The following is a 23857-nucleotide window of genomic DNA, read 5'->3' on the forward strand; positions in this document are numbered from 1 at the left end:
ACTGCCGTCACACCTGGAAGCTCACGTTTTTTCATTTCCTCAGTGATAGTTAACCTGTTTTCCAAGGCTAAAAACATCTTTATGAGCAGCTAGGATGATGTCTGTCACATAAGGCGGGAGGGGTGGGAGGCAGGTGGGAAACCACTGTTGAAGGCTCAAGAAAGGTGTGATTACAAAGTCAGGAGAACAAAGCCTTCATTTGGCTTAAACTGGCTGTGACAGCTGTTCGTGTGTGTGTGTGTGTGTGTGTGTGTATGTGTGTGTGTGTGTTCATGCACGCGCATAGTGCAGTGTGATGGGGTAGGCCTTCTGGCTTACAAGAGAGCCCAGGGCCAGGCATCAGGCCCTCTGTCCTCTTTAGGGAAGGAAGGAAGGTCCTTTGCCCTCCGTGACAGGAGAGGATTAGGGCTGGTGATGGGGCAGTTTCCAAAGCACATGGTTTCATTGAGGAAAAGGAGAGCATGGGCCTGTGGTAGGGGAGCCAGGGAAGGGGTGAGGGGGTGTGGTGTCTGCTGTGGATTTTCCAGACCGGGCCACTGACTGCCCTCAAGAGCTTCAAGAGTCCTTGAGCTGACCTCTGCTTGTGAGCCGACCAGGGCACAGGACGTGCTGCCTGGCATAGCGCCTCCTCCAGGACCTTGAGACTCCAGACTCTAGCTATGCTGGATGCCTGGGAGGCCTGCACCCACCTCCTTGTAAGTAAGTCACTGCAAAGGATGGGTCCTATTCCTGGGAGCTGTTTTCTACAGCTGTTTCTGCCCTACCTGAGTGTTCCTGCTCCCTAACAGCCCACGCTCCCGTCAGAAGCGGTCCAGCTGTCTTGCTTCATACTAGGACTCTGCTCCCTATCACTCAGGACAGGACAGTGCTGATTCACAACAGCTCACACCATAGCAGCCTAGGGCCCTCCCTTATGTACGTGTCCTGCTGCATGTCCACAGCCTTCCCGTCAGGGCCTCTGACCACATCTCCTCACTGAATTGCTCAAGCCAGTGAGACAGCCACTGAGAGCTCCAGAAACCCTCCACCTGCAGGGGAATGTTTGTCCAGAAGAGAACCCGTTGCTCTGCTCAGTGGCCAGAACCAGTCAGGCAGTCCACCCCCAGGGGACCATGAAGTACCCCTACAGCAGAGCGTGAACCAAGTAGTGACAGCCACACCCACTTACAGGTATGTAGCTAAGGGCCGATATCTCTCCCTGTTTCTTCCTCTTGAAGGGGAGATTGTCTGCCTCAGAAGTTGCCGTGAGGATCAGGTGAGTTTGCAAGTGCAAGCATCGAGCATAAAGCTTGGCTCAGCTGAAAAAAGATTCTTCCTCTAACCAAATCTGGACCGCTGGGCTCCAGGGGCGGGGCTGAGGGACTTGGTCACATGCTTTCATCTAGTGCCACAGAGTGACTGTTGAGCGGTGGCTTCCTTGGGACCCCCCCCAACCCCCTCATCCCCGTTGACCTCCAGGGGCTGCCCAGGTGTGCATACCTATACTTGACCTGGGTGCAGATTTCACAGACTGACCGGGGCGTGTTTGAATCGGGTCAGGAACCTGCTTTGAGCACAAACCATGCCGTCAGGGGACTGGATTTTGAAGCACAGGGGAGGCTTTTCTGAAGATAGGTGTGTCCCTGTAGGAGATGGGCCATCCTGGATGTGCCAGGGCTGTGGAGTGGACGGTGACGTGTCCTGGGTGCATTTTCTCACAGGGCGGGCCTGGGGTTGCCAATGCATCACCCAGTGGCAGTTGAGAATCTGCAGTCACCTCCTCCAGTTTTGTTGTGTGAAACCCCAAATGTATAAATACCGTCTCCTTGGAGCCCCCCACTTTGGGGCTAATGGGCAGTAGCATAGAAGGTCTGTTTGACTTTCTCACCTCCTCTTGACTTGCTCAGCACGGAGCCCCGGCAACTCATGGGGCGTCTTTGAACCAGAGCCACAGCCTTCTGGCTCAGCCACACGGAAAGGCCTTTTCAAGCCAAACACTGAGCCGATGTCTGCACACAGTGGCTTCTGTTCTTTTGACTGAGTGGGCTCTAGGCCCAGCCCGCCGCTGCTAGCTGAGTGACCCTGAGCAAGTGACTTTACTTCTCTGGACCTACCAGCAGGAGGGGGATGAAAAGCTGGCAGGTTAACTGCAAGGACCCACAGTGCAAGCCTCGGGCAGCACCAGGCTGGGGTCAATCAGGGGAGGGGTGGTCCTGGGCAACATAGGCTCCACCTTTCCTTAACTTACTCAGGAGACACCCACCCCCCTCTAAACTGAAGGGCAGCTGAAAGGAGCAAGGCAGTCCAATGGTTGGAATGAGCCATTTTGTGAGATCTGTTGCTGTATGGCCCAGCTTGGAGTAGCACGGCTGAGGTAAACCAGGGTGTGGGCTTCCCACTTGTCTTGGCAAAGCCAGGTTTTTCCCTCCACGTGCTCAGGACAGGTCTCGTGAGCAGTGAGCCCTCACCCCAGACTTGGGAACAGGAGCAAGACACCCTGTCACCTTGGATGCTTTTTCATTCAGAAAAAACTTTATTAAAATAACAGTATCAGACGGCCCTCCCTGGTGGCGTAGTGGGTTAAAGCAATGCACTAAGAAGCTAAAGCCACTTCCACATGAGTTCGATCCCCGCCTGCTCAGGAGGAGATCCACAGGGCGTGGCAGACCTCTCCTGCCCGCCTGCTGCTCCCCTCAGCAGTGTACTTTGTCGATCTGCCTGTTCTGCTCCCCGCTCTATCTCTGGTGAATCCTCTCACCCTCCACATCTCTGGCCTGTACCCCAGTTCCATATGAATAAATAAATAAATCTTAAAAAAAAAAAATAACAGTATCAGTATTGCTTAACTTTACTGAATTAATATAAGCATGTTAAGTCTGGATACCATATAAGGAAATCCAGATACCTGCTTACAACTTGATACTTTGGTACTTCTGGTCCATGGAAGAAACTTCACTATTATATTTTTTTAATTTATTTATATATGCATACAGAATTGGGGCACAGGCCAGAGATGCAGGGGATGAGAGGATTCACCAGAGACAGAGTGGGGAGAAGAACAGGCAGATCGACCACTTTCACTGCTGAGGGGAGCAGCGGGCGGGTCAGGAGAGGTCTGCTGTGCCAGGAAACTTTACTATTATTAATAACTGTGATGAGATCTTGGTCTTCATTAGCCCCAGGGTGATCTCCTTTGGAGACACGCAGGGCTCCAGCAGGTCTATGGAACTTGCCTTCCACCAGGCTGCTGCAGAGTCCCCACTGCCCCTCAGTTTCATAACCACCAGGCTCTCTCCTGTCCAGCCGAACAGTGGTGGCCAGTAGCTGCCTTTCCCACCCCATCTGCAGAGTGGCCTCAGCTTCCTGGGAGTGTTCTGCAAAGACTTTTATTTTTAAAACAGTTGGCCAAGACTCATCTTTTCTCTAATTGCTTCATAAAATTTCAGACTTCCTCCCAACCACGTGCCAGTAACAATGAATTTATTTGCCTCTTTCCAGAAATTACTTGCGGCCTATTGAATCTCCAATTTGTAAAGCCCTGACTGAGTTCGTCTGCCACACGCTTTCTCTCCCATGGTTCTGTTCATCCTTCACTTAGGTTTAGCTGGTTGGTTTTTGGCATATACTATGTTTTTAATCTTCAGAACGCATGGAGACGTGCTGAACATGGACAGAGTGAACATGTCTGCCCAACAAAACCTGAAACCTGGGCATGTCTCCACCATGCGCAGGCAGTCCCCTCCCGGGGCACCCTCTGGAGAGGGAGGCAGGCTGCGCCCTGTGCCCGTCCACCCGGTGTCCACTCCACAGAGCCTCGCATCTGAGGTGATGGGGACCACTGGTCCCTGGTCCCGAAAGCCCTGCGCTTTCTGCAGGCTGGGCCAGACCTGTGCCCCGGGAAAAAGGGCATCGCAGGCAGACCCCATGCAGCAGGGGAAGGGCTGTCCATGCCTGCATTCTTGGGCCAGATAAGGCCCGTTGCTCGAAACAGCTGGGTGCAGAAACTACAGCTTCCTGGTGACGCTCAGCTCCCCTCTGCATGGCAACACAACATGTTCCTAATGACTGAGTTGTTTACTTAATAAAGAAATCACAACCACTTGGAGGTTTAAATATAGTCTCAGAAACGCAGTGAGCTCGGCTTCTGGTGACTGTGAGGTGCTGGCTCCTGCCACCTGCCACCTCCCTGCCCCACTTGAAGCCTTTAGCAATGTCTTGGGGGGAGGAAACGGTCTCACTAACCCTGTTGTCTTCCTTGTGAGTCTCTTCTTGATTTTGAATAGGAGCGCCTGACTATGTAAAAGGAGAAAGCGTTTGTTACATGATCAGAGTTAGGTAAGTTCAGAGGTGCTCTCTGCTATTGAATTTGGGGTAGGTGGGAGGTGCTTCTTTTCTGCTGGGACCCAGGGAATGGCCTGGACTGGGATCTCAGAGGCAATTATTTGGAGACTGGAAAGCAAATTGTCCCATAAGACAGGCTTTTAGCTTAAAATTGCAACTAAAATTGCAACGGGAGCCTGTAAACCCCTAAGGCTTTACAATCAATTCTGCCCTTTTCCTGTTTTTTTTTTTGGGGGGGGGGGAGGTCCATATTCTTATTCTTTATGTGGCCCGAAGACCCACATCCCCTCACCCCCCAGCTCAAGCCACAGAGAAAGACTGGGAGCCAGAACAGTGTACAAGAGTTTATTTAATTGATATCTGAATTTAGTTCTATCATGTGTGGCCCATATTACAAGTTCCATCTGGGTCCATTACAACTCTAACAACAACAACAAAAAAAAAAACTTAAAAAAAATCCACAACTTTCTCCATGTCATTAAATATATTCATATATAATAACCATAATATATTAGTATGCATTGGAAAGGAACACTGACCCAAACAATGTGTCATGGTCACAACTAAACATTTACAATTCTGAGTGAACAGAACTCTGAAACGCAGGGGGGTGGGAGGTGTGTTGGGAGCAGGGGAGAGATGTCAATGACACACAGAGTGGGGCTGCTGGGTTTCGACGGGGGAGGCCCCATGAGCACACACGGCGTCAGCCCTAGGGCTTGGCGTGGCTGTGACGGGGACCGCGGCGGCCTGGCTGCAGTCTCCCTCGACGAGGGCGGGCTTCCGAACGGTGCCGAGACCCTGACCGCTTTTCATTCTCCAATCCTAACTTAGAGTCTCCTTCATTTCAGACTCATTCCAACCTGGGGCCCACACAAGTCTGGGCCCATTTCCTGCAGCTACTGTGGAGGCGGATTCCAGGAGGTGACGAGGGTTCTGGGGCAGCTCCCTGGCCAGGATAGAGGCCACCCCTGCAGGCAAGGCCCTCCCCCCACCCTCTAGCTCCGCTGTGTCAGTAAGCACGCACTCCGCTGTCGGGCCCCAGATCACCTAGCAGGTGAGAAAAAGGACAACTGGGGAAACTTTTTTCCTCCATAAGAACTAATCTGGTATATTTTTCTTCAAACACCTACATATCACAATTCTGGTTAATACACTCTTCAAAAATCAAAATCTAGTTCCATTTTACATCCCTTCTAACTGTACAAACTGGAGCACCTCTATTCCTTCCACCTCCTCCCAGAGAGGGTGGGGATGGAAGGACCAAGGGTGGTCCTTGCTGCTGAAGGTGGTGGCTGGGTCCCGGTGCTGAGTGGGGCAGGGCAGGGCAGGTTTGGGAGCTGGGTGGGGGCAGCCTGTGCTGACGGAAATCCCCAGTGTCCAATCTGGCACCTTCCCCAGGAGCTGGCTTATGCCCACAAGGTGCTGAGTCTGAGGGGGAGGCTGGGTGAATTTAAAACAAGATGCACAACTGTTCGGCAGCTCCCTGGCTCCAGGGCTGAGGGGCCTCACACACACACCTCACTGGATGGGGGTGAGACAGATCCAGGTGGGAGGCGATGTGGCTGCCACCCAGAAGCCAGGCTGGGGAGGAGAGAAACAGGACACTGCCCTTATCCATGTACTTTTCAAGGCCCTCGAGCCTGGTGCTAATGGCGCTGGCAGGACATGGTGGGCATCAGAGGAGGGCGGCCCCTACACCTCCAGCCCTGGGCCTCAATTCAGGAAAGACACATCCTCCTCCCAGGCAAATTCTGTCTTCACTCTGCCAGGTGCCTCTGGAGTCCCTTCAGAAGTCCTCCATCCCCGGGTCAGCCACGGCCTGCCTTCCTGGAACCGCGGACTTCCAGGGTTGCCCGTGTGAGTTATACCCTACTTCACCCACCGATCTTGCTGCCAGGCTCCACTCAGTGATCAGGGAGAGTCTCCAGGAGCACCCCTTGCAGCCTGCTCTGGGCGTCAAGAGGTAAGGGGGGTCACAGTGCCTGCAGGCAGCAAAGGGCAGTGTGGCCAGAGAGCCGCCTCAAGCCTGCACTTAGTCCTACCACGTGTTGCCCGAACACCTTGGGCACATGTGCTTCACCTTCCTCACTGGTGACAAAGGGGCGAGCATGCCTGGCCCGGGGTGGCTGTGAGGATGAGATCATGGGGATAAAGTGCCTGGCACAGGTGCCCAGTCAACGGCAGCTGTCGCGGCTGGGAGGTGGAGGGTGGCCAGACCACGAAGGCCAGGCTTCATACCTGGTGTGACCCTTTGGCGCCGTCAAACTCCAGCAGGGAAAATGAAACCAATTTCCTGACTGAGCGGGGAGCCAGGCCTCTTAATTCATTGTGCTGGGTGTGAGGACATGGGCCAGAGGCCCCTGGGCAGTGCAGAGAGCTCAGGAGAATGGGCATGGCCTAGGACAAACCAGACCAGAAGGTCTGGAGCTGCCTGCTTGGGGGACAGTTGCTCTAGAAAAGGGGGCATCGCCACCAACGTGGAAATGGGGCAAGGAGGTGTTGCCAGGCTCGACAGACCAGGCCAGCCCCAGATTAGGGAAACTGGCAGAGACAGGAAGTGGCCATGGTTTCCTTGGCCCCCATGGCTCTGGCCCCTCGCTGAGCCAGCAAGCCCCTGGCCCACGCCTGCCCGCTGCCTTCGCAGCCTGCATAGCAGGCCCGTCCCCGCCCTTCCCAGCTGTTGACACTGCTGCGGGGCCTTGTGGGAGCTGATGTCATTACACAAATAGTGTCCCTGCCTGCCGTAAACCCAGCCCATGCCCCATCCTGTCTCCCCTGGAAAATGTCATAAAAGGGGCCAGTTCCAAGTTTCCAGAGAGGAAACTCTCTGGGAGGTTCTGCCTTCACCGTGCCTCCTCCACCGGCAGCTCCAGCATGTGCCAGTGCCCACCCTGTTTGGCTTCTCAAGGGTGTCCTCGGGCCCACTGCCTACAGGTCAGAATCTCAGCAACCTCCTGCTGGGCTGCGGTCAGTAGGGGCTTCCTCCTCTGGGCTCCACAGGCTGGAGCCCTGTAAACCCCCACTCGCCCGCATGGAGAGGGACCAATTCCGCAGGGCAAAAGGAGACCCCAGGCTGCTCTCCGCCTCCGACAGGCCTGCCCAAGCCCCTGCATTTGGGGTCCAAGCTGTCACAGCCAGGGATCCGTGGGAGTTCCCTAAGAGGATGGGGGAAGGAGAGGATCTGCAGTCTTTCTGTTAGGAGTGGTAGTTTGGCTCGGCTTGCTCAAGGCCGCCCCCCTCCCCCAGGCTACAGCGTCAGTGAATTCACAGTTCTCCTCACAGCCCCTTCGCCAGCGTGAGCCAGCAGTGGCGGCCCCACGTGTGCGGTTCCGTGGCCAGCGCTTGGGCCCCAGGCACGCTGCCCCGCCCCTTCCACGGAGACCCCACCTAGCCCTTGGGGAGCGCGTCTCTGCTCTGGAAGGAGCCCATGAGGTAGCTAAGTCTCGTCCTCATTTCTCCAGGGCCCGGCCTGCTCTGCACCCCGCCCAGCGCGACTCCAGCCTGGGGCGCCGAGGGTGGGGTTGGGTGAGGGGCCGCGGCAGGGAGGGGCTGCAGAGGGCCCCGCCCCCCGGCCCCCACCTCGTGAGCCAAGTCCACTTGGGCTGCCAGCTCGAGCGCCCGCCCTTCGCCCCACCCGCCCGCGCTGTGCCCGCGCTAGGCCTTTTTGCACTTGCCCTTCTTCTCGCGCTGCTGGAACTTGCGCAGCCGCCGTGCCCACGTGTCCCGCCACTGGATCACCAGGCTGCTCTTGTCAGCCACAATGCCGCTCTGGTCCGGTGAGTCCTCCGCGTTGCCCAGCAGCAGGTACTTCTTGAGGGGCTTGATTTTAGGGCACTTGCAGGCGATGTCCCGTGAACGGATCCACAGGCTCTGGTCACCCCGGCGGATGCGGCTTGTGCCTTGCTTGTACACGGAGATGATGTTCACCGTGAACTTCCACCAGTCCCCCGCCTTGTCTGCCTTCAGGATGTGGATCTGCACGGCTGCAAGGAAGCGCACACCATGAGGGGGCCTCTCGTTGAGGAGCGCTGCCAGGACCCCAGCTTCTGGACTCAGGTGTGCCCTGCCTGCCCCCAAGGTCCGGAATGGGGCAGCGTGTTTGACAAGGGAAAACGGGATGCAGAGGAGTTGTGCTGTGACTGTAAGGGGTGACCTGGGAGATGGTGGCAAAGCTGATTCTGGAAGCCCATAGAAACTGACCTCCACACGCACTGGGGAGTGGGAATGCCCTCTAGGAGAGCAGTGCTGGCCCTTCCTTGAGGGCTAGGGAGGGGGCATGAGGCTTTTCGGGTGGCCCCCCTCACTAACACACACCCTGCCCTTAACCCAAATCTCAAGCAACCACACCAGGATCTCAGTGGCCAGGGGCCGGGCATCCTGAACCCACCCTGGAGCACCCTCAGATGCCCCACGCCATTCCCTTTCCCATTCTGAGCATTTCCTCCCCTGTAGGGGATGTCAAATGCAGCAGGCACTTGAGTCCCTAAGGATGTCAAACATCACTCTGCCTGGCCTAAGGACCAGATGCACGAGAAATGGATGGGGCCCAGAGGTGCATTTCTTAGAAACTTCCGGGTGGTGCTGATGCAGCTGCCCCATGAGCATGCTTTGAGAGAATCAGTGCCCCACTTAATGTAGGAGAAAGTACAGGGGGTGAAGTGTTCAGGGAAACCTTGCTCAAACGTACTTGTGACATAGGGGTTACACAAAGTCGAGGGCTTTTCCTTGCTGCAGGGCCTTCCACCCCAGGTGTGTGTGCCTGCAGGTGCGGCCGTGTCCTGGACAACCCCAACCATAGAAATCTCTGCTTGGACCATTCTGGGTCAGACGCGTCCCCACCGACCTACTTTGGTTACTGGGAAACCAGCAGTTGCCCCCAGTTCAGAGGGGAAAGAAAGACATCTCTGCTGCACTAACCCCCTTCCCGCCCAACAGGAGTCCCCTGTGCAGCGCTGAGCAGCCCGGGGACACATGGCCCTGCTGCTCAAGTCACAGGCACAGCAGCAGGCTTGAGCAGCCCCAGACGTGCCTGCAGCACACCCCTCGCTCCGCCGAAGCGGCGGCAGGCTCCCCTCAAAGTCTCCGAGGGCCACTGAGCCATCTTCACGCCCAGGCCAGGCCAGGTCATGATGGAGCAAGGATGGCGGCCCCGGGAAACCCTGAACACCATCCCACTCGTCTGGGGTGAAGAAGCGGCAGGTTTTCCCCAATTTTCATTTCAGTTGTTCTGGGCATCCTGAACTTTGCACTCCAGTCTGAGGGCTCCAAAGAATGGCTGCCATGGCAACCGTTTCCATGTTTTTGTCACCAAGGGACTCAACACTCAGTGTGAACTCTGAGCGGGGGTGGGGAGCCCTCCAGCCCAGAGAAGTGGCTGGGCCTGGTGTGTTTGACTGTGCAGACGGAGGTCACCGTGGCAACTGAGTGCCCCTCAGCTAAGCAACGGGGGAGCCATCCCCGGCGTCCCTGAGAGCCCCAGTTTCCTCTCCTCAGAACTGAGCTGAATACAGAATGAGCCTCCCTCAGGATCTGCTGTTTCCCAGCGTGGGACCTCGGACCCCGGGACCAGCCACGCTGTGCTCCCGGCTGGAGTGGGCGGAGGTGCTGCCGCAGGCACACAGGCCAGGGCCCCTGGAGCACGCAGGCACTGCTAGGCTGTGTCTGCTGCAGCATTCATGTTGAGGCCCTAACCCCCCACTATCTCAAGGGGAGGGCAGTGGGGGACAGGATCTTTATAGAGGTAATTAAGATGAGGTCTCCAGAGTGGGCTGCACTCCACCTTGGCGGGTGTCTTAGACTAGGACAGCAACCCCAGGGAAGGCCGCACAAAGGCACCCTGGGACGATGCATCTCCCCGCCACCAAGAGGCCTCCGAGGCAGCCAACCTCCCACAACTCGCTCTCGGACCAACCTCCACAAGGGAGAAAATAAATTTCTTTTGCTTAAGCCACCCAGCCTGTGCTACTTTGTTGGGGCAGCCCTCGTAAACTCACACAGGCGGAGTCAGGGCCTCGGGATCTTGGGGCTCCTTTCGGGGCCCCGTGGGAGGGCAGACTGGTGAGGCCTCCCAGCAGAGATGAGGCCGAGAAACTTTCAGGATATAAGATCAGCTCTTGCTCGGGGCCTCCAGGGACCCTTCTTATACCTTCGACCTCCCAGAATGTGGCCTTTCACGACAGGCAACCCCTGCCCCACAGTCGCTGGTCCGGAGCACAGGGCTGCCCGCTCCTCTGCAGGAATGCTCGGGACGACCTGGCAGGGCATCGGAGAGGCCTGCCCAGCCCCAGCAAGCCCCCACACAGTCAACACAGCCTGGAGGAGACCTGCTGAACACGGAACACACCACAAGGGGTACCTGTCCCTGGACACCTCCCTGGCTCCAAGAGTCCAGGGAACAAAGCCACCAGCCCGCTCCTCTGCCTCAGCAGCTCCCTGGCTTTGGGGTGCAACGACACAGGCCCGGGGGCAGAGGTAGGGAGGGTGGTGGCAGGATTCATGTGATTATGCTGGAAGAAGTCCACATTTCCACTGCCCTTGGCAATGCCTCCGCACATTACACAGCCCACCAAGTATGAGCTGCACACACAGCGCTCGGGCCAAGTCCCTGCAGCGCACATACAGCTGAAAATATTCAAAATACACATCGAAACGGTGACCTCAGGCAGGCCTGCTCCGCACGCTCGGAGTGTATCCGGCTCAGCGTGGCACGCCGCCGGGGCTGCTGATGCCCTGCTGGCTGAGCGCCAGGACCGTCTGGGGTCTCCCGGGGTCCAACGCGGAGCCGGGCACGGTGACTGGGCAGCTCTGCCCATCCGAGCGCCAGAGTCCCCAAGGGGCTCCCTGACCCCCACATGCCTTAGCTCTAGGACATCTGAGCCCCCACTGTCTTGCATTGGTTTCCTAAATCAACCTCACTGCGGCCAGACTTGGGGCTCCGGTGAGGGCCTCCTCCATTCTGTTCTCAGAAGTTAGGTAGATGAAGTGACCAGAAAGGAAGGTCATGAGGTCAGACAGAGCTGGGAGAAGCAGACAGACCCCTCAAAATCAGACTGGACTGCAGAAGGGAGGTCCAGCCAGAGCGGATGCTGGCTGGGAGGGGACGTGGCCTGCAGTCCACTGGTGCTATCAGCCCCATTCTCACAGCCCATGCTGAGAACTCCCTCCCTCACTCCTTCCCTCGACCCCTGTGCAGCCAAACAAGGAGGGCTGGGGCTGGACAGCCACTGTGCCTGCCCCAGCGGGCACAAGGCCTCTCAGGTGAGGATGGCACCGGAGAACCCAGCTGAGCCATTGTAGCCTGGGTGCCCCAGCAAGTCACAGAGGAGGCGTCAGCAGGACAGGACCAACACCACAGGACAGCTAGGAGAGTGTGCACGGGCTCTGGAAAGCAGTCACCTCCACTGTCCTACACCTAGAGTTTCCAGGCTGCCCCTGGCCTGTGTGGTGAGCCCTTCTTCCCTACAGCCAGCCACAAGCTGGAGCAAGAGTGCAAGCCACACAGCAACCCGTCTGCTTCCGGGTTTGCAGAGTGGACTTTTGTGCAAGGAACACTTCTCTGCCCCCAGAGCAGGGCTCCAGGGACTACCTCTGCTCTAATTCCAGCTACCAGGGGCACCACCTCTCTCACCTGACTGCAGGGCTGGCTTTGACTCCAAGGAGCCAAGAAGGGGAGCGAGGACCCAGAAGGCCAGACTCTTCGAGAACAGCTTGTGCCAGCTGGCTCAGCAGAGGGGCAAGGACTAGAAGCAGGCAGGGTGCCTTGGCCAGTCCTGGGCTTCCTTTCAGCTGCAGTTTGCCACACCCAAGCTGCAGCCAGGGCACCCTTGTGGCCTTCCACAGGGGCAGACATCTGGCCATCCTTCGCAGGGTGCCTCAAGCTCTGCAGAGTCCCAGCACTGCGAAGTGATAGGTAACCTGAGAAGTGGGAAGCTGCCAGGCACAGTCTGTGCCCGGATTCCTCCAAAAGCTGACCCACTGCCCAGGGCAGCCCTGTCCTCTGCCCCATTCATTCAACACCTGCCTCCCTCCCTTCTCCAGGCCTGTCAGCTCTGGGGCCTCCAAGGACCTGGCATCGCCACCACCCTGGACAGTTAGCTCTAAGCTGACGGATGGCTCAGCTCACAGGTCAGGGGGACCGACCGCCTGCTGCGATCAAAGCCCCAGCCCAGGCGCAGGCGAGGTGCAGGGAAAGCCGCATGGTCAGCGAGGAATACACAGTTGCTGCTCATTCATCTTTGGCCCACCCGAGACAAGCCACCTGCCTGAGGGGAGTGGCCAGGCTGGGAGCCCGGAGACTGCTGGCTGTCCTCCTCGCCCCAAGTCCCGCCGCTGGGACACCTCTGCAGGGAGACTTCCTGCCTCCCGGAGGTCTCCTGGATTTATGGGCTGCTCAGGGCGGGCCCCCAGGGGCTTCCCAGCAGCTGCCCCTCACAAGGAGGCTTGGGTGGTCAGCCCCTACCCACCCCCCCAGCCAGCCACACCTTCGTGGTGGGCCCGTCCAGCTAGGGAAGGCTTGTCACCCATCTGCCTTGGAGACAGCAGCCAGGACGAATGGGGGAGGACATGAACCCCACAGAACCCATTAAAGCCATGCTGCCCGCCCCATAAATCTCCGGGGCTAGAAAGCATGGCATGAGTTGCAGCTGCCTTCATAAAATGCAGCTCTGACCACATGTTTCCCAGTCCCCGTGAAGGTTAAGAAACTGCTGAGCAGGGCCAAGTCTTGCTCTCAGGGATGCTAATCTGCCAGCAGGGATGGGTGAACAAACGGAGCAAGTGTGCTAAGTGGGGGCTCAGGGCAGCCGGGCAGGGCCCACACACCAAAGACGGGGTGTCCCAGCTGTCTGGGCCCAGTTTTTACTAAATGAGGCGGAGAGCTGGAGGCTCACTGTGGCCAGGCCCGGCCACCCACCTCGGCCATGGCCACCCTTCATGACAGGCTCAGGCAGGAGAGGGACCTGGGCCTGGCCCAGCCCTGCCCCAGCTGGACACTCTTCAGCAGGGGGCGGGTACTCTGCAAGGGCAGCCCCAGGGAGGGGAGACTGCTGCCCAGGGAGGCTAGCTTGGGCTCCCTCCCAACCCGGAGCTCACCCCCACCCACCCACCAGGGACAGGGAAGGGGACAGAGCTGCCAGACTGTCATTTCTGAGGATGGCTAAGACTCTGCTCCCTAGAAGTCCCCAGATCGGCCTCCCAGACCTCACGTGGTCCCCAACGGACAGAGGGCCCTGCAGGCTGTGCAGGGAACCACCAGCATGAAGGCCGAACAGGGAGTACCCACCACATCCAGCCCAGCCATGGGGTCTGAACTCTGGAGAAGCAAGAGGCCAGATTCCTGCAGCACGCTTACGGCACAGCCCCGATCCCACCAAGACTTTGTGGCCACCCAGTTGTACCCACTCTGCAGAGCAGATAAGACCCACTGGGGTGTGATGCCCACACCCTACTTCCCCAGCAAAGCGCACCCTCCACATGCCCCTGCAGGAGAGCATCCTCCTTTCCCCACGAAGTGGCGCTTCCCACTGCCCCCACCCCCCAGACCATGTGTGTGACCCAGTTGGAGCGTGGGTGTCACGCACCCTCTAAGCATCGACCTCAGCTCCCGATCCTCAGAGTCAAACCACCCTCAAAGGGCAGAATCTGCTTTCCCAGAGAGACCCACAGAAAAGACCTCAGTCCCTGAAACTGGAACACGAAGACGGGCTGGGAGCCACCGCGCTCACCAGGAGGAATCCATTCAGGTGCAAACAGATCTAACACAGCTTCTGCAGACTGCTGGGGAGAGTTTGGCAACCCCCACACCACCACCACCATCACCATCACCCAGATCAGGCCTGAACACCGCCCCCAACCGCCCCCCCCCACCAAAGGCACATGGAACCAGCGGAAGTGTGAAGACACAGGACGGGCCCCAGGACAAAGCACTGGCAAGAGCCAGGAGTCCGCAGGACCAAGGCGCTAATCCCAGAGGAGTGGGGGCATCAGGGTCCACTAGATCCACCCCTGGGGAAAGGCCCAGCCAAGCCGCAAGTGGGTGAGCCTGTGACTGCGGGATAGGCCCTGGCGAACAGGGAGAAGGCAGCGCAGTGGGGCCGTGGTGCAGGGGCCACACCCCCACCCCTTCCACAGCTCTTGTGCGCACCGCGGACAGATCCCTGTCTCCCCAGCCTACCCTGAGCCTCAGCACCCCATCGGTGACATGGGAGGGAACACCTCTCACCAGATGGCCCTTTAGTCCCTGAGAGAGCCTTCTCTACCATCCTTCTTCCTATAAAAGGTAACAGTGTGATATGAGGCAAGAGGAGAGGAAGATCCACCAAGTTTGCAGGGGGGTGGGGGGGCAGATGAGATTGGTGAACAGCCCAGACCCCCAGGGCAGACCCCCTGGAACCTGCTAGCTTGTGGGGAGGGAACGGGGGAAGGAAACCAGGTTCTGGGGATCTCAGCTGTGAGAATGGGGAGTCACTGCTGGGAAGAGCTAAAGTCCACCCCACCCACCCCAGGCAAGAAGACCCCATCAGCCTGGGACTGGCCTGTCCAGTTGTCCCTTCGGCCCACCGACCCTCCTGCCCAACCTGGTGGTCACCAGCATTCTGCGACCTCAGGCTGACTCACTTGGACCAGCTCTACATCTGGCTTCCATATGGGGCTGGCTCTCTCTCGGGGGGAGGTCACATCTGGCTGGGGAAATCAGAGGCTCCCCAGGGGACCAATGACCCTCAGAGCAGGGTCAGCCAGCCTCTGGAACACCACGCCACGTGCTGTCAGTGAGCCAGCATCAATGCCTGGGGGTGGGGGCAGGCTTGGCCCAGACCTTCCCTTTGGGGGACAGCCCCAGAGTACTCCCCCATCATCTGTACCCATGCCTCAGTCCCTAAGTCACAGCACACCATCACGCCAGGAGCTAGGTTAGGGTTGAAGATCTGTCCAGCCTCCCACACCTGAAGAGATTGATCCTGATCAGGAATAGCTACTGACCCCGAGGTCAAGAAAAGGAAGGGAGGGGTGTCAAAGAAAAGGGGAAGCCATCGTGTGCTGGGAGGCCTCACCCCCCGAGCTGGTTAGAGGGAAAAGCCAGACTGTGAGTCTCTGGCACGCCCTAGAGGGCTGGGCTCCCCGAGCCAGCGGCCAGCCCCGTGCCGGTGCCCCCCACCAGCACAGTCCTCTGCCGCCACCCCCACCGCCCTGCCGCACTCACCCATGTGGTCTCCATACAGCCCGGTACCCCCCAGCCACGGATCCCCTGACCTCCACCCACCGCACGGGTACGGCCATCACCAGAACGTTCGTGCCAACCCTGCCCCAGCCACCGTCATCACCTTCCTGCCACTGCGCCCGTCACTTGGGCTTCACGGTCTTGGTGACAGTCACCCCAACAACATGGCGCCCACTCTGGCTTGTTCCAAGAAGTCTTTATGGTCTCTCCTCTGAGGTTTATCAGGAATGGGGGATTTAGGTTTACGAGAAAATCAAGCGGCCGGAGTGGGCGGCAGAAGGGCAGGGGACACGGGGTGGGGGTGACTAATTCCCGCACCTTCCAACGACAACTGTGCCCAGTCTGCTGGCGTGGTAGGTGGGGAGCGCAGGCCTCGGGCCTGCTGTTGCATCTTGCGGGGCCTCGGCACCCCAATGATAAAAACCCTCCTCGCAGATGTCTGAGGAAGAGGATGAGTTGCCCATGCTGACCTGGCTACTGGCATGGCAAGACCTCTTCTGTTGGGTTGCCCCTGGCCCAGAGTTACCGGGGTTCACGGGGCTCTGGGGTCCCTGGCCACCTCTGCCCACCGGTTCCCAGAGAAGCGCGCACAAGCAGCCAAGTGGGCCCAGCCCCCCACTCAGGCCTGCAGAGGTGGATCCTTGACAGTCCTAGGGGGTTTCAGGAGGTACTCTGGAGACAAATCATCGCATGAAAAGCATTTTGATTTTTCCATCTGCTAATGCCAAAATGTCTTTCAACAAAAGGGGTGACTAATAAACCTTTCTGGGAATGAATAATTTTTCCAAGAACTGGCAAAAGTGAGATGATCTCACCTTTCAGAGTATGAACTGTCTCGCTGCACAATGCCCCCCCCCCCCCCCTCAAAGGCGGGGGGCTCCGGAGCAGGCAGCACTGGCTCTCGAGGGTCAGCAGGGTCTCTGCACAGGGACATGGCAGCTGAGGTCCACGCTGGGCTGTTCCCAGTCTCTGGCCCCAGCCGGCACTCAGCACCCCTCTCGCTCCCGCTCAGTCTGACTGAGGTTCTGCCTTTCTCCCTCTGCCTGGGAACCTGCTTTGCCCGGTGAGCACGCACGGCAGCTGCCCCCTCCAGGAAGTGTGCCCTCCCGGGCGCCAAGCCACACCTGCTTGTCTCACGTCCCACTGCACCAGCCCCACGGCTACCTCTGTGCTCTCAGCCAGTGTGCGTCCCCCTCTGAGGGGACGTCCATGGAAGGACAGGCCCACATCAGTGCTCAGTGAGTGTGTGAGAGATGCCTGGGGGGGAGGGTGAAGCGGGGTGCAAGGGGCAGGACCTCTGGAGATACGCCTGTGTCACTGTGCCTGCGGTGCACATGCAAGAGTGTGGTGCACATGCAGTATAAATCCCAAGGGACAAATCCCACAGGGGCAAATGCAGTAAAGAGAAGAGAGAAAGAGACAGCAAGGAGTCTGCCGGCCGGCCAAGGCGGGGGGCCAGAGGCAGGGGAGCTGGAAGGCTGCCCTGGATAGGGTGAGGGCCTTGCAGCAGGGCAGGGGTGCGGGAAAGTCACTCCCCTCGCACCCCTGCCATACAGGGGACCCGAAGGCTAGTCGGGCTGTCTCCCAGCCCAGTCTGCATTGGGCCGGATTGCTCAGCCAGGCCTCCACAAGGGGGCTGCCCCTGGTCAGTCACAACACGCCCTGGGGACAGCGTGACCCTGTCACCCTCAGTGTCCGACCCTGCTGGCGGGCTGCAGTGCCCAGGTTTCCAGGCAGCTCCCGAGGAGGATGCTGCCCTGCTAGGATGGGAGCTGCCCAGCAGGCATGTGGCTGAATACAGGTGCCCAGGGAGCACCTTCCGCCCTCCAGGGCCCACCTCCCCACCCCCAGCCTTCTGCAGAGGCTTTTTTAGGCATTTGCAAGGGGAGTTAGACTCCCCTAGAGTGCGACGGGACGGGTCGAGTGGCCCAGGGAGGTCAGAAGGCACGGGCGGAGGCACCGTGGACCTGGCCCTGGAGATGGCCCAGCACATCCGTCCCCTCCATCAGTGCTGGTAAAGACGCGGGACACGGGCTGGGAAGGCTCCCTGGCCAGAATCACCAAGCAAATGGGAATCTGGGTTCCAGATTCTGGGGCCAATACCCCTCTCCCTACAGATGTGAATGGAGTGGGCACCCGTCCCTGCTGTGGGGTCTGGACACAGCAGCACACACCCCCCCCCGCCCCCCAGGCAGGTCCTCCTCATGGCCCCTGCTTCCTCCTGCCGTCAGCTCCCTGGCACTGACTGCGGGGACCACAGCCACATCCCCAGCAACACAAGGCTCTCCAGGGCTGGTCTTGGAAGAGGAAGGGGGCATCGGGGGCCTGCTCCTCACTAGCAAGCCCAAGGTCCAAATTAGCAGCTCCTGGAGCATCCAGGTGCCCAGCTGTAGTGAAGGAAATAGCCCCTAACTGGCTCCCTGCCAGGTGTCGGTCAGCGAGCAGAATTCTGCAGCCCCTGCGGCTCCCTCCCCGCCAGGCCTCCTTGGCCTCACCTACTCGCCAGTCCCAGGCCAGCTATCTCCCTCCCTGTCCTCTTGCTGCTCATCTTCCCCCTGGCGGGCCCAAGTCAGCCCCAGGGATGGGAGGGGCACATCCTACTCCTCTTCATCCAGGGGTCCAGGGTTCCCACAGCATGAGGGAACATGCTCTGCAAGATCCACAGGGCCTAAGACGTGGCCACCAGCCTCACAGCAAGACCTGTCGCCCTCCCAGAGCGACTAGGGCCCTGCCATCCCGTGAGCGCCAACACTGCCCTCTGGGACAAGCTCTGAGGCCCTCCCCTCCCCTATTCTGAGGGGCTTTTATGCCCTCCCCAGAATCCCTGCAATCTCCTTCCTGGCACTTGTTCGCTTTTCCTGAACACACAGACCTGGACATTGAGCTGGAGTAAGGATGCTCCCCAACTTCTGGGTGACCAAGAACATCAGGGACATTCCCAGGAATCAGAAACACCCCCTATACACACAATCCACCCCGAGGGCCCCTTCCCCCCATCATAGGGAATGGGAGAGGGCAGAAGCGGTCTGGATGAGGGTGGTTAGGGAGATACTGGGCTGATGGCACAACAGCTTTAGACCTTGGTAGTTTCCTTAGGGCCACCCCTCCTCACCTTTATCTGACCCTCAGATCCTGCCTGCAGTGTAAGCATGGACAACAGATGCGAGACACCTGGGTTGTGTTCATGGGGGCAGGAACCAGTATGGCAGAGACCCAGAAGGTGGGCCCCTTGCTGGTCCTCGCCCCTCTGGTCTGGGCACAGGCAGGGCCCTGAAACTAAGCAAAGTATGGGAGGAAAAGCCCATGGAAGCTACTGTGGAAGGAGAAGGAAACTGGGTGTCTGCAAGGAAAGTCACCTCACTAGCTAGCAAGGGTCCCCATCTGTGAAGTGAGGGGACAGAGCCCCATCTTTGACACCCATGTCAGATGACCGATGAGAAAGTCAAGTATGGGGGGAGAAGAGAGGGCTGAGTCAGACACCAAAGACAGAAGGAACCCCGAGGCTGTGCTCCCCTCCTTCAGGAGAAAGAGCCCCACAGAGTGGGGAGCCCCACAGAGACAGGGCTGGGGGGATGCCTCTGAATCTGTCAAGAGGGTACCAGGTCCCCTTCGGCCAAGATGGACCCACATGTTGGAAGGAGCATCCGGAGAGCTTTGAGGGTGCCAAAGTGACTTCTGGATATCAGGGGTAAAGGAGCAATATTTCGATTGAGGAAAGGTCAGAAGATTACTTCTTGGTAACAAAAGTGTGCAAGTTTCCTCTTTTCACTTGAACAGAATAGGGTCAATACCTCCAGAAGCCCACTCAGCAACTCCCTCTGGCCACTGTCCACAGTGTCCACTCACAGGATGCTTCAAGACGAAAATCAGAACAGCCCTTCCCCAGGCGGCTCCCCTCTCCCTTCTCCCTGCCTCCCCGTCTGGGCAGCAGGCTGGAGGGCAGGGGGCACACAGGGCTCTCCCCACTGCCTGCGGACCCGAGTCTGGGGATGCTGGGCTCCAAGACCTCATCCCATAGGAGAGTGGACCCCCTGGGGCCCCAACAGGCTTAGGGAGTGCTTCCTGATGCTCAGAGCCACACAGCCTCACCCAAAACAACCCGGGGCATCCCTTTCCCACTCTGGCTTAGAGATCACCTCCAAGTTCAGATTCAAAGTCAGAGTTTGTTTTCTCAGGGAGTCAGGTTCCTACGGCGCAAACATTGTAAGGAGCTTTTAGGAACTGACTGGGGACACCAGAGGGGTCTGTCAGGGGGAATCCCACTGCCTGGCCACTTCTGAACTGACAAATGCAAACCCTGCCAGTGGCTCCGGCTTTCCCCCGGGAGGTGGTTGGGCCTGTGTGCTCAGCCTCAGTGGGCACACGTGTATGCACGCACTCACACGCATCGGATGAGACATCATGCTTAAATATCCCATCCATTGTCCTCGGTAAAGAAAAATCCTTTCGTCTGGCTCCTACAGCAGTTAAGATCTCCAGGAGGCCTGAATTCCCAGCAAGGCGGCCAGACCCCTGGGTCAGGGTGGAGGAGTACAGGTTCTGGACATGAGGCCGCCACTTCCCTTCTCACCTGCCTCATCCATCTCTATTTCTTCCTTCCTCTCCTCCCACCCAGCTGCCTGTGGAATCCTAGAGGTCACTTTTATGGAAACCGAGTAGGCCCCTAGCCCTATGCTGGGTGCTACCATAAATGCGCAGAGCAGGTACATCATCTCCATGTTACAGACAAGGACACGGAGGCTCAGAGAAGTGACTGAGTGGACCCACTGCAGGTCCTGAGGAGCAGCAGGATGCAGGGAGATGTGGAAAGTGGACAGAAATGGGAGATTACCTAATCTCCCTGAGGAAGCTGGGTGGCACTGGGTTACCATGTCCTTGATTGGCAATCTCCTCCAGGGGCTAGTTACAGAGTGGACCAGCAAGGCAGGCAAGAGACAGGCGGCAGGGAGGGCTGAGTGGACAGTCCAGGGCCAGGAGAAAAGGCCCAGCTCCAACCCAAATCAGCCAGATCCAGGTCAGGAGGCGTGCCCAACGGCAGAAAAGATTCAGGCCTGGACACAGGGCCTCCTGGACCTGTGTCCAGGCTGAGGCTACTTCCTGGCGGGGTGACAGGGGCTGCTACTGCCCACTGGGACACTCTGATTTCCATATCCCAGCTCTGCCAGCAGACAGCTGGAACATCCCACTGGGACTTCTTGCTCTCTTGCTTTGAATTACCACCTCAGCAATGTGCGCACACCTGACCATGGGCCACTAGGGACCCCTCTGAGGGCATCCTCCATGCCTACCATCAGCCTTGACGCTGCATTGCCTAATGTCAGGCCAGCCCAGCCCCTGGCCAGCACAGGGCTCTCCAGACCAGAAACCACAAAGTCGGCTCCTTGCCTCCTCCCAAAGGGTAGGCTGGCACAACCCTCTCAGCAAGTGCTTAGGAAGGCAGGAAGGAGAGTGGGCCGCAAGACCACCGCCCCCCAGTGCCAGGGAGGAGTGGGAGCAACGGGTCACCCCCCTTCCCAATGAAGGGGGTCTGAGGGCTTAGGCAACAGGACCCGCAGGGAGGTCAGTTACACAGGTCCCGGCTGAAAAACTTGCGACGAGCGCCTCTTGGCTACATTCGAACTTCAGCTTCATCAAACTACCACGGAGACATTTAAAAGGCAGACTGCTGACCCCTCTCAGCCTTGTAGAGTTAACTCTTGGAAGAAAATAAAGAAGCTTCAGGAAGGCCCTCTCCTGATGCTTGGAGGACCTCACTCTGACCAAAAGGCTCAGGTTATATGTCATGGTACGAATAAGAGCACAGGAGACCAGAGAGGTAAAGTAGCTGGCCTAGGGTCACACAGGCCCTCAGGGCACAATGAAGGCCAGAGGCCAGTCTGCAAATTCCAGTCTGAGGCACCCCACAGGCTGGGTGCCTCCCTGTAGGGTAAGAGGGTAAACAGCCCATACAGCCCCCAGGACCTCTGCCTCCAAGGGTCAAGGTGGCAGCGATGAGAAATTCCCAAGCACCGGCTCGCTCTCCTGTTGAATCCCACGGCCCCTGGCCCGTCGCAGAGGTTCCTGACTGACACCCACCCATGGCCATCGACAGCCCAGCCCAAGCTCCTCACTCTGCCCCCAACAAGGGGACTCACTCACCATAGTCCTTCTTGCAGTACTTTTTCATGTTAATCTTCAGCTTCCCTTTGGAGGCCTTGCAGTAGGAATCGCAGTCTGCAGGGAGGGGAGAGCACAGACAAAACCTAATTAGGCGGGCGATGAATAGGCTGGCGGGCGAGCGGGAGGCCACCTCCCTAAATACCCAGAGGTCTGTGATACCCATGGGCCAGGCCGAGCAGCCAGCCATTCAGGGCAGGGCTGGCCTTCTAAAGAGGCGCTTGGACAAAGGACCCCCGCCTGACCCCCCCCGCACCCCCACCCCCCGACTGACGAATCCTTGAGCCGCTGCCTGCAGCCCCCTTGGCCTCCGTGAGGGACTCTGGGGGCTCTGTATTGTGCCACCCAGGGCTTCTGAGCACCACACAAATTCCCCGTTCTTAAGACACAACTGGAGCCTGATTAAAGCCGATAGAGGCCTCATTGTCACCCCGCGCCCCGGGTCTGTGTCAGGCGCTGGCTTTCATGGCGCGGAGCCTCTGGCTGGGGTCAGGTCCCAACAAAAGAGGTCACAGAGGAAATTAGCAGCCCATGAAGCATTAGAAAACCCCTTTGGTGTCCACTCCACTGGAGTGTGCAAATAAAATGCCCCACGAAGAAGAGTTCAGTTCTAATGGGCTCTACTGCTGAGCAGCGGGGCTTCCAGGCTGGCCTGGGGGCTGGGGTCCCCAGCCTGCTCAAGGAGCAGCAATGGCAAGGGCTGGGGAAATGCGTTGGCTGCGTGTCCCATAGGGTGGAGTAAGGGGGGGCGGAAAGCTGAAAGGGAAGCACACATATGCGTGCGCACACACACGGACCAGCCCCTCAACCTGACAGGAAAACCAAGCCCAAGGTGGGAGTTTGGAGTGGCTGGCGTGGGAACACGGGGCAGTCCAAGCAGGCAGTTAGGCCTGCCAGTGCCACCTCCAGGTCCTCCCACCAGAGCTTTGCTGTGCAGGAACTAGTCAGAGTTCAGCCCCAGTCAGCCTCTGCCCCCATGACAGGTGGCTGTCTCCTTTGAGGTTCCGGATACACTGACTGTCCCTCAGTTAAAGGCACAACAGCTCCATCATGCTGCCCTGGGACTGACAACCACCTGCTGCCTTCTGGGTCAGCTTCTTAGGGCCCCAGGGAGAAAGCAGTCTCCGGAAATGGGAGAAAAATCAGCCCCCTTTTCTGCTCCCCTGTAGCCTGAGCCCTTTGTCTGATGCCCTGATGGGGGGCACCCCACCACAGTGCCAGTCCCTTCTGGGGCAGGCTGGCCAGTTGAGGGCTGGTGGGTTGCTGGCATGGGGATGCTTTTGATGCACGGATGTGGTCACCCAGAGTGGTCTGCATCCTACCAGGGCCAAGCCAGAGAGACCAAGATACAAGACGATGGTGGCCCCAAAACAGACCAATGGCAATGGCATCCCATCATCACTCTGCGCTTCACCAGCGAGAACAGATGCTCTCGTCTCGTCTCTGCCAGCTCGAGGACAGATGATGTCCTCAGCAAAGACACTGCTGTGGCCAGACCCAGGATGTATGTAAGGTCCCACAGTCCCCAACAAGCTGGCTGGAATCCCACTTGGGGAAGTGAGTTGAAATGGTAACTGTGCAGTGACATTATTCCAGGGATGGCCTTGAATCTACTCTCTGCGTTTTCTTGTTATTTTTTACAAAAGCCACCAGCTCATGTCAGAAATTGTATCTCAGTCACCTACACCCTCCCTCCTCTGCAGAAACAATCCTGTGTCAGCCCTGAGGAAGAGAGCTTGGGGTAGAAGCACCTAGTAGAACCTCAGCTCTTCTGAGCCCATGAGGGAAGGATTGTGAATCCCACCCTACAGACTGGGCTCAGGAAGGTTCCAGAGTGCCTGCCCCAAGCAGGCTCCAACCTGGGAAGAGACTGCAGCCAAGTACTGCAACACCCCACCCCTGTATCTCTGTCTCTCACTTCCTCCCTGTCCTCCCCATCTACAGCTCTTCTTTTCAGAGCCAAGCATCCACCTGGGAGAGAAATCACCCTAGAAAGCATGGTATTCATCACTGTCTAATTAGATGGTGCTCCAGACGCTCCTTGACAAATCACAGTTGTCCCCACGCCTATCAAGGGTCTGCCCCCACAGCGGTAGCAGCCACTCACATGGCACTAACAAGGTGCAGCAGTGAGCCCCATCTCACCGATGAGATGGCCTGGCT

At 58.2% G+C, this 23857-nt stretch overlaps 1 protein-coding gene and 1 long non-coding RNA gene across 3 annotated transcripts in view; one reads left to right on the plus strand and one right to left on the minus strand.

Moving 5' to 3' along the window:
* The first annotated feature begins 304 nt into the window (after window positions 1–304).
* Window positions 305–8186, plus strand: LOC105853779. Of its 2 annotated transcripts, XR_001145547.1 has the most exons (6): window positions 305–695; window positions 1218–1255; window positions 3478–4314; window positions 5172–6286; window positions 7570–7755; window positions 8154–8186. It is a non-coding gene; the product is annotated as an uncharacterized LOC105853779 (long non-coding RNA). The 2 variants fall into 2 exon arrangements; XR_001145546.1 differs by lacking the exons at window positions 7570–7755; window positions 8154–8186 and having other exon boundaries at window positions 5172–7555.
* NTN1 (netrin 1) overlaps window positions 7933–23857 on the minus strand; it is a 161444-nt gene continuing 145519 nt past the window's right edge. Inside the window, exons 5-6 of the mRNA XM_004684597.1 lie at window positions 21677–21751; window positions 7933–8306 (exon numbers count right to left, since the gene is read on the minus strand). Of these exons, the coding sequence (XP_004684654.1) occupies window positions 7978–8306; window positions 21677–21751 (404 nt within the window). The 3' untranslated portion in view covers window positions 7933–7977. The remainder of the gene's footprint in view (window positions 8307–21676; window positions 21752–23857) is intronic.

Source organism: Condylura cristata, unplaced genomic scaffold (assembly GCF_000260355.1).
Source record: "Condylura cristata isolate star-nosed mole 26May11 unplaced genomic scaffold, ConCri1.0 scaffold00017, whole genome shotgun sequence".
Lineage (NCBI taxonomy): Eukaryota > Metazoa > Chordata > Mammalia > Eulipotyphla > Talpidae > Condylura > Condylura cristata.